This window comes from Pomacea canaliculata, linkage group LG6 (assembly GCF_003073045.1).
Source record: "Pomacea canaliculata isolate SZHN2017 linkage group LG6, ASM307304v1, whole genome shotgun sequence".
In the NCBI taxonomy this organism is placed as follows: domain Eukaryota; kingdom Metazoa; phylum Mollusca; class Gastropoda; order Architaenioglossa; family Ampullariidae; genus Pomacea; species Pomacea canaliculata.
The window spans coordinates 26202348-26212625 of record NC_037595.1 but is presented as its reverse complement, the minus strand read 5'-3'; the positions used below and the strand labels follow the sequence as shown (position 1 = coordinate 26212625).

The 10278-nt window shown below is 44.6% G+C and overlaps 2 protein-coding genes across 2 annotated transcripts; one reads left to right on the top strand and one right to left on the bottom strand.

Annotated features, from left to right (window-relative positions):
• LOC112567318 (U1-hexatoxin-Iw1a-like) lies at positions 1-1967 on the bottom strand. The gene is made up of 3 exons (XM_025243966.1): positions 1795-1967; positions 1260-1486; positions 1-285 (listed from the first exon to the last, which is right to left on the bottom strand). The coding sequence occupies exons 1-3, from the start codon at positions 1840-1842 to the stop codon at positions 240-242; spliced, it is 321 nt and encodes a 106-aa protein (XP_025099751.1). The 5' UTR covers positions 1843-1967; the 3' UTR covers positions 1-239.
• Positions 1968-3091: 1124 nt separating this feature from the next.
• On the top strand, positions 3092-9782 carry LOC112567279 (fibrinogen beta chain-like). Its single transcript, XM_025243909.1, has 4 exons — positions 3092-4075; positions 4622-4737; positions 5580-5851; positions 6413-9782. The coding sequence occupies exons 1-4, from the start codon at positions 3492-3494 to the stop codon at positions 6803-6805; spliced, it is 1365 nt and encodes a 454-aa protein (XP_025099694.1). The 5' UTR covers positions 3092-3491; the 3' UTR covers positions 6806-9782.
• The last annotated feature ends 496 nt before the right edge of the window (positions 9783-10278 follow it).

The window sequence follows — 10278 nt, the reverse complement described above, 5'->3', positions numbered from 1 at the left end:
GCAGCCTACAGCAAGAAGTTATTTAATGTTTTCAAAATTCATTCAAATCGTCATCGCAGACAAAAGTTCTCACTGTCACATCGAAGATGAGGCGGTCAGAACAAAGTGTAAGGCAATTTCCAATTTCATTCGATGTAGTCGCAGTATGTGAAGCTAGCCTTAGACCAAGAAATCAAAGTGTCATAATGTAGACGTGGCTTATACAACCGTGGTTTCCTACGTCAGTGCTGGTGTCGGTGTTATCGGCTCAGTGCAGCGGGGGTTGGTGTAAGAACTTGACCCACCCTGTCAACAAATCGTTAAAAAATCAATTAATTAGCCAACCTCGTAAGTAGCCAAATGTCAGGACTTGGTGTTCACGTGACTAAAGCTCTGCTCTACACGACCTTTACATGTGGAGCTCTCTTCTTTGTGAGGTCGTTAAAGCATTATGAGAACACAAGAAACGCTTTATATATATATACACAAACGAGTATACGTGTAATTAAATTTATACATGTAAAATAATCAGATTGAGGAGGAAATATTTTGACGGGATATCTCAGTTATTAAAAGCTATTTTGAAGTAAGCTAAAGTACTAATATTATCGTAACAGATTTGCTGGCATGAAGAGTGTGGACACTCTTTGTCGAGTCCACGTGCTGAGTGTAGAGCCAGTCAGCCGACATTGTGAGGTGTGAACACTACTCACTGACTTCAGTAGACTTAGGACAGTAGGGTGAGAGTATACTAGCATGCAGTATTGTGTCCTTACATTTGTACTGTCAGTAGTACAACCATTCAAGACGAGGGAAGACTGGAAAGAGGAAGAAATTGTCCTGCATGGAAGCAAGGGGAGGCTATTCACCAGAGACTGTATTAGCATGAGAAGCTAAAGCTGACAGGGAAACAACCCAACAGCGCACCGCAAACAAGAAAGGAATGAAGACACAAAAGGCAAAGGGCGTTAAGGGGGTGGACAAGACAGCACGGGGACAGACATGGTCATTCTGGAGCCGGGGGAGGGGAGTTGATTAATAATAGCCGGGGGAAGTGGGAGAATAAGAAGGCGCAGGGACGGACATGCCGGGGTGAAGGAAGGATTGGCGGACAAGACATTAGGCGAAAAATGAAATACCAGCAAAAGATGGAGGCAAACACGACAACACAAAAGCAAAAAACGACAGAGGGATAAAATGTGCGCAGACAAGAAGCAGACAAGACAGCAGGGGTGACAAACAACAACAGCACGGGGGGCGGACAAGACACCCCAGTGTACCTCATGGAGTTCCTTTTCGCCATGACACTCCAGGTTGGCCCTACGCAGGGGCAGTTGAAGGTGTGCTCTGTCCCGTGTGACAGCTCGGGGGGCTCGCAGGCATCCCCCATGTCGCTGAACTTCTTGCAGTGTCCGGAGGAAAAGATGAAGCGCTTGCGGCCGAAGGTGATGCAGCACTCCTGGTCCCCACAGTCCGAATCCCTCGTGCACTGCTTCTCCTGGCTCACCTGCGCATGGTCACGTGACGTGTGAGGTGTGATGTATGCACCACGACATGACCAGTTCAGCTCACAGAAACGATTTGCGAAAGTTGGTTTTTGACTGTGGCGAGACAGACAGACGGACAGACAGACAGACAGACAGACAGACAGACAGACAGACAGACAAAAGCGGAATAAACTATGTGTAGAGTTACATACTCTGAAAGTTATTCATTACATGACACCATAACCCTTCACTGAATTCTTTTCTCTCACAGAGATTTTTTTACTCGTAGCAGTCATAAGCACGAGTAAAAATATAAAAGTATGCTCACCACCAGTGTAACCAGCAGGCAGAAATAGATTAAGTATGCCCTCAGCATGACTAAAGCTTGTCAAGCAGATGTTTAATACTCAAACTGTCGAATCTCTCTTGCTTTGAGGTTCCAGGCCACGTTGGTTATATAACTGTCAGCATATGCTAATCAAGCATCTGCAGTCTTACCCTCACTTGGACTACACCCCACCCACTCCCCTTCACACCTAATCTGAATGTACCTGGCCCAGGTGTACGACCTTTCAGCGGCATAGACCCTGTTCTTATCCAAGATGTACTCCTAAACAAATATTGTAAACGGAGCTGTCCTTCGATGGAGAAACAATCTGAAGGATAAGATATGCTTCAGTATACTGCTGTCTACAATACTGGGTTTGATAAGAAGTACATCTTTTTTTCCTAAAAAAAAAAAACGGCCAGGGTTGGAAACATGTTCTTTTCACACGAGCAAAACACTGTCCTCTTTTCGACGTCATGAACAAAGAACTGAAGTAAACACCGACGGTAGACGAAGAGGAAATGTCAAGGAGACCTTTGAACGTCCAGGTCTGTGGCAAACGTTCATCTCTGTATTGACACCAACTGGTTACAAACAACTCTTTTCTGCCGGAATCGCATCTTAAATACAAGAGTGAGAAATAGGATCGTAATTTAAACAACACACATTGTTTCTTGTTTTTGGAAAAGAAATAAAACACACAGTTGCCAATGTGTGCGGCTGATCGTCCATAAACATTGGCTTAAGTGTTTAATTTCCGTGGTGAGAAGTGAGAGTGAAAAGTAATTACTGAAGTCGATTCTACCCTCAACGATTACAGACAGAATTCAGTTCAGTTGACTTCAAGTAGCTATTTCGAGAGCTGACGTTGAAATAAAGCGCTCGATACTTCTCGGCAGTACATCACGCAGCAATTAATGAGCAATTTCCAGAGCACGTGGTGCCTTCTCAAAAACTACAACAACAATAAACTTTCTCTGAAATTAATAATATTATTAAATCCATCAATCTGATTTTTTTTTTTTTTTGACAAGAACAGTGGGTTTTTTTTTTCATTTCAAGTTTATATGCGGTTATCAAAGTGTGATTCCTGGAGGTTTAACTTGTGCTAGCATGATATATCCTGTGCAACCCTGTGTGAATTTTTTTAATTCAATAACACATACTTAATTTGCTTTGGATTACCTAATAAGTGACTGTTAATGCAGGATTCAGATGTAAACATTTTTGTTTCACACAGCTTGATCTCGTATTATTAGTTTAAATTTTTTTTGCGTCTCTTACAGTTATTTTTTATGAATTTTTGAAAATTGATGAATTTCCATGCACACGAGGGGAATGTGACCTCGTTGAAGCCTGACGTAGCGAATAACCTCTCACTCACCTACTCCCCCTTCTTTGATGATGATGAGTGAGGAGTAGATGAGGAGGAGCCATCCCAATTCACCCTGCTTATAAAAAGAAATTATACACTTCTGCTTTAAAACTATTTGTATTTATGCATAATATTTCTTATTTGTATTCAATAATGAAACAAACTATTGGGCCATTTATTTTCTAGATCGTCGCCGTGTTTTTGCTAGAAATACACAAGCTGTAAGTGACCTCTAGTGTCGGTGTGTGAATCATTTTCAGTTTTTTTTTTTTTTTTCTTTGTATTTTGCCGCTCGTTGTCTCGACCATTATCTGCAGCAGTGATGCGAACGGTCGCTTTTTGGAGCTGTTTCCAAGCCCAGCATCCTAAAGCTGTAACAGCAGCAGGAGCAGTAGGTGGTCCGAGGGCTGACGGTTCCAGACTACCCATTGTCCGGCTAAAAAAGGCGAGCGTCGCGCGAGTCAGCTTTCCACCGACAGGCCTCACCCACCCGTTAGTCGGTTCTCTCGCTCCAGACGCAGTCGAGGATGGCGCCGCGACGACAGCAACAGCAACAACGCGCCCACAGTCCATCTTGCTGCAGGACTGCTGTAGTCAACCTCCTTTCAACCGTCGGGCTACTCTTCGCTGCAGTGTCCTCAGCGACGAGCGAGGTGACCCCTTCTATCGTGCGGTCCGGGTTCTACATCCGGTCGGGTCACTGCGTCGGACAGGCGCTAGCCGAGGAACATCAGCTGCGGACTCTCGGGGCCGCAGCATCCTCCACTGCGCCAACCTGTGCGATGGGGTCACTTGGTGCCAGTCCTTTGACTTTGACCGACGCTCACTGTTTTGCCACCTGGCTGAATCCAAGGCGGCCATCAACTGCAGTAATATGGTGACTTCGCAACTTCTGCACTTTGAAAGGTGAGCAAACCTTTCTTGATTAAATCACTTCGGCCTCTGCTTGCCCACAGAGCTACGATTTGAAAAATAAATAAATACATTTAAAAAAGAAATTAAAAAAAAACAACCAGATAATTTGAATAATTCAAAAGTATTCCATTCCTTAATAACTTTTTGTTACCAAATCCTAAGTGCTGAAATTTAAGTACCTGTGAATACATTTATATATATAGTCAAATCTGTATCAGCGGTACCCTTATGATATAAGAATTTGTAAAAGTGAATTTAAACCCTATTCATCACAGTCAGAAATATGAAATCACGAGCCATTTTAGTAAGATTAATGTGTTAATGACTGAGACACCTGTTCAGTACCGTTTAGACTCGTGAGTTGAGCAGGTTACTCATTCTGACAGCTCTCTCTCTCCACACCTAAACTCAAAGAAATGCTGAGTGCAGCTCATGAAAGGGGACGTAAGACGCTGACGGTGTGAGACAAACATGGCTAGCCTGCCCTTTTCATCTTGATAACCGTAACAGCCTTTTGTGATGTGTCATTGTTTGCAGACATCAAATGCCGGTAACGGTTTCCTGTGAAAACAACGGGACTCTGTGGGACAACCAATGCATCTGCGTGTCCGGTTTCGCAGGAGACCGCTGCCAGTTCATCGGAACATTTCACGGTTCGCTGTTTTATGTCTAGTTGTTTTTTTCTGTTTGTTTTTTTTTTTACTTGCACAGGAAATGTGCCTTCTCTGTGTGTGTGCTCTTCTTGTCGGCACTAAAAGTTGCAGGCCGGTGAAACATTTCCAGAACGACCATGCAGACGCATCGAGTGTCATCACTGCAAACATTGTTGTAAAGAATTTGTCTTACCAGGATGTTTTGACAACTGTATCGATAAATAGAATGGATGCTGCGGTCTATATGGCTACATGCCAGAATAACTGTTTTTCATTCTTAATATTTCCTTCTTACTATTGATGTTTACTGTCTAAGGCAAGTGGAAAAAACTCAGTTTTTGCTATCAAGGCTGCTTCTTAGTATGAAGGTCTGGGTGAAGGACTGGGATGCACTTTACTTTTTCTAGTGTTTGGTTAAAGCTGATAAAACATATAATTTCTCTAAGTTCGTTCCAGTCGTGAGGTGCACACCTACCAACATCACAATGCACAAAAAGAGGTAAAAAAACACAGACGCCATGATTGTACAAGAATACTTTGCGTTGTGAAGCCTTCAGCCAGTGTGAGAGCTGGAACAATATATTAATTAGGCGAAAACTACAAATAAAAACATGACATAACCATTTTAAATTGTTTTTAGTTTCATGTAATCTTCGCAAAGCGAGATGAGCCTAGCAACGCTGAGGTATAGCAATCATCATCATCATCATCATCATCATCATCATCATCATCATCATCATCATCATCATCATCATCCATCCATCAATCCATCAATTATCAATCATCAATCAATCAATCAATCAATCATCATCTAACTTCACTCCAGCATGCTGTCTGTCCAGATTGCCAGGACGTGTACAACGTGGGGCTGCTGAAGTCAGACGGTTACTACTCGGTGCAGCCAGTGGCGACGTCCTCACCGTTCCTGGTGAACTGCAGGTCACGTGTCAACGTGCGCACCATGCTCATGGTGCACAGCACCGGCACCTTTAGTCTCAACCGCACGTGGGAGGAGTACCGCCAGGGCTTCGGCAACCTCAGCACCGACCACTGGCTAGGGCTGGACTACATTCACTTGCTGACAACTGGGCGTACATACGACTTGCGTATTCAGGTAAAACACACACACACACACACACATGGAGACATGCACGTACAAATGCGAGCAAATATGCTAAAATGACACATACACATATGTACACGCGCGCATACTGACCTACGAACTCACATACACACACACACACAAGCACACACACGCATCCATCTAAGCACGCACACCGGCAAGCATATATAGGTGTAAAAAAAAACCACCTAGATATATATACACACAGGACCAACACGCCTGCACACCCACAGGCACTCATACACACACTCTCTCTCTCACACACACATAGTCGATCCGTAAGACACGAAAGAACTGGAGTTGGAAAGAACACAAAGAACACAAAGACAGTTTTAAAAAATACAGGGTGGACAATCAACACAGACACCGAGTAGTGGATAGCATGAGATGGGTGTATGATAAGGGTGGATGGCATTGGAGCAGATTGAGTAGCCTCAGCACAGACTTAAGAATAAAAGACATTTTGTTTCTAGCATGTCACTCTCACCGGATGTAGACGACGACGACGACAATATCATCGTTATTTTTATTATTTTTTAAATTATTATTAAGCTGAACTGGAATGCAGCAAACGCGACCTACGCGTACTACGAGAACTTCAAGGTTGCGAGCGAGAAGGACTTGTACAGGCTGACCTTCGACAAGATGACGCAGCCCTCGACGATGGAGGACTGCCTGGCGCCCCTGAGCGGCGCCAACTTCAGCACCTACGACAACGACCACAACGACAATGCTAGCCGCAGCGTCAACTGCGCAGCACGTAATGGTGGCGGGTGGTGGTACCGGGGGGACAACTGTGCCACCTGTAACCCGATGGGGCAACTGCTGCCGCCGTCCTCCGACAGTCAACGGAACCGGACCAACGGCGACGCTGGATGGCTGCGACGCGACGGAGGGGACAACGGCTCACCCACCGGCGTCCAGATCTACCTCGTCAGGAAATAAACTCGTAGTAGCCGCCATGACCTCCTTCTGTCTCTCCCCCTCCCTCCCTCACACAGACACACCCTCCACGTCCACTCTTGTCCACGCATGTCCCGATGTTCACGTCCACCCACGGCTTGCAGACTTCAATCAAGCTTGTAAAGCTCTTCAGACCAGACAAGGTTACAACACTCTCCTGTGTACAGCTCGCGCCCGACTTGGGTAAGATAGACTTATGATTGCCAGTAACCATGCAACCATGGCGGACAGTCGTGTTATAATACACAGGATAGGTTATCGGCTTGACAGGACTGTAAGAGGGTTACAGCCTCGAGATGAATTATCACAGTCGTTATCCAAACTCTAAAATGGCGAAGTACTGACACACTGTTCCACAAGATATCTGTGTGTGCGTGTGTGTGTGTTTCTAGATATTCATCTACCTGTCAAAAAAACTGACAGGGTGTTGCGAGGCCCTATAGCGAAGGAAAGTTTGGACCTAAAGGTGGTAGCCAGCAGCCATGGCGCCCACGCAATTCTCTGTGGTTAGTGCCAGACCAAACATCAGCAGATGTCGAATTCTAATCTTCAAAGATTTATGACTTGGCAAGCAAGTGAAGCAATAAAAGCTTGCCTGCAGAAGGCCACAAACTGACCCCAAGTCTAGTAAACCACGGTTCTGTCGCACAGAGCAAAGAGTTGACTCCGGCACTCCTCAAGCACCAGCCCCACCTGTGCGGAAATTTCTGTCTCTCTTCGTTCAAACCACCAAGGCGGCTGGGCAATGGCCAAGAGCAATCCTCCAATTTTATTTTGTCCAGCTGTTTATTGTCAAGTGTGTTCTATAAGGTTACTAACATGCTGTCAACGTAGGAGTTGCGACTTCCTTACCAACTCCTCTTAGAGTTTGTGTCGGATTTGTTGTTTTTGTTGTCGACTTCCCGGAATCTGCGGACAGATGGACATATTGTGATCACCTGCTGCTTACAACTTTCTAGGACACCGCTCAAGACCTTCACCGCACAATCCATCCTAAGAGACAATGGAAACCCAACAATGTAAATGGTATTCACTGCCTCAGTGGATCCCCTTCAGAAACTGAGTGGAGAGTCGTCATAGCAACAGTAGTGAAGAGAGTAGTTACCTGTACACAGGTGGTGGTGGTGGTGGTGGTTAAAATGTGATCATGAATATTTCAAACAGAGCATTCCATTACGAAAAATCTGCTTTTTGATGTCTTTCTCCATTCACTTGTTGCTAGCTGAACATTTTTTATCACAGAAAACTTTGAAATCCTATCAGTGATCCTGAAACTTTGATTCCTTTCATTATTCAGTATTAAAATATTAATCACAACTGGTTCGTGTCAGCGCAAAATTGCTAAAAACTAGAGTTGGTCATCCTGGGTTTGATTAAAGTAGCAGTGAGAAGTATAGAAGTATAATTCGGATGGGTTACTCGATCTCTTGTAAACAAGCGTTGTTTACCAGAGATCGACTATAGGAATTAGGAAGGCGCGCGCGCACGCACACATGTACACGCGCCTTCGCTCGCTTATCTCAAGTAGGATGTATTTTTGCTTCGTCTACCTTCAGAACTAACCATATGCAAATAGTATGTGTTATCACTTTGTCCACATCACCTCTCTCTCTCTCTCACACACACACACACACACAAACACACACACATCCGCGCACGCACACACATACCAATTCATCTATAACCATGATTTCGCCCACATCGATTCAGCCACAAATACGCCTGCAGCCTCGCTGCTGTTAATGGAAAATGTGTGTTTGATGGCAAAGACCGGGGGAAGAGGGTGGGGATAGCATGGTCACTAGTCACTAGCTGCACAAACACACAAATAAATCCTCCATCTTTGTCAGGAGTCAAAACAAGTTCTTACACTGTGTACCTCTGGAGGACCCGAGGCTCACAGTAGGCAGTCAAAGTCAACTGATGGATAAGTACACGAAAAGGCAATAACTTCACCTCCCTCCTCCATTTAATTGCCCTTGGTTTTCTTCCGTGATTATTATTACTTTATTTTTTTTATTTATTTATTATTTATTTTTTGCCTTTTATGTCTATCCAAGCGTGTGTGTGGTTCCACAAGTCTACAGGAAGTGACTAGTTTAACACTTGAGTAGCCTCCCGTTTGTCTACAGATCGGAGCACCACGGGCCGCGGAGTAACTAATGCATTTCTGCGGTTTATAAAACCCGGCTACATTATTGTAGTTCTTGCAACAGAAGTTAGAATACTGTAGGTCTTAATTAATGACCTTGTACCCGTCATTCGCTCTCTTCGCTGGCTGCCAGTCGCGGATTGTATAGGGTATAGGGTATAGTCTATAAACTTTCCACTTTGACTTATTACCCCGCTTCTGGCACTGGTCCTCGGTACCTCTTGGAACTCACTCCGATCTGTACCCCGGCAGGACTTCTTCATTCATCTACTAACATCAAACCTTTTGTTGAGTCCCACTAAGAAAACGAAGAATGAACAGAGGTCTTTCTCCTACCAAGCCCCATCAACTTGGAATATATTACCCATCAGTCTTCATCACTCTGATTCTCTTACCACCTTTAGGTCCAAACCTAAGACACATCTTTTCACAACAGCAACACTACTGCGACCCTGTCCTAACTATGAGCAAGTCTATTGTATGTTGGTATTTACTTTGAGTAAGATCGGGTATTTCTGTTGTACAAGTGAGCTTGTCTGTTATATGTGAATAGGGGTACATGATTGTCGGTGATAACCTGTCCCTAGAAATGGTGGGTTCTGGCGCAAAGCAATAAAATAAAAGTAATATAGAAAACAAGGAAAAAGTTGTAAGAAGCGAAATGTGAGAAGTGGTAACGAGAGGGACTCTATCAGTTATACGAGAAAACAACACAAAAATGATCTTTAAGACCTGCCGCAGAGTAAAACGAAGACGGAATAAGTAAAGAGGAGAACAGCAGTGGGTACCCACAGCAGTGCCCTTATACGGTGGTGGGTTAAGGACGAAAGCAAAAACAAAAAAAGAGATAAGCGGATTCATCGAGAGCCACTGGGATGCCGGGATGCGACCACTGGGAAAGTATGGTGTTGGCAAGGCAATGAAGGCACAGGCAACACAGTGCACCTGTCTTGTAGCTAACGCCAACAACCAGCTGGCGACGACTGCAGCTAACAGAATCTGTATGGTACGTGACATATGGGGTCAGACCCTGCGAAGAAGTTATGTGACACGTGGTTGCAGACCCAGTGAGGAGAGGGAGGTACGTGACATGGTAGTCACATCATGTGAAGTACGTGACACGGTGGTAAGACCCTGTGAAAAGAGAGGCACGTGGTATGTGGTGGTCAGCTCCTGTGAGGAGACACAACCCAGATAGCATTTACCTATTTTATAAACGTTAACTGGTGGAGAACCCTTTGTAAACGTTTATAAAATGTTTAAATGCTATCAGGGGATGCACGTGGCGGACACGTCCGGTGAC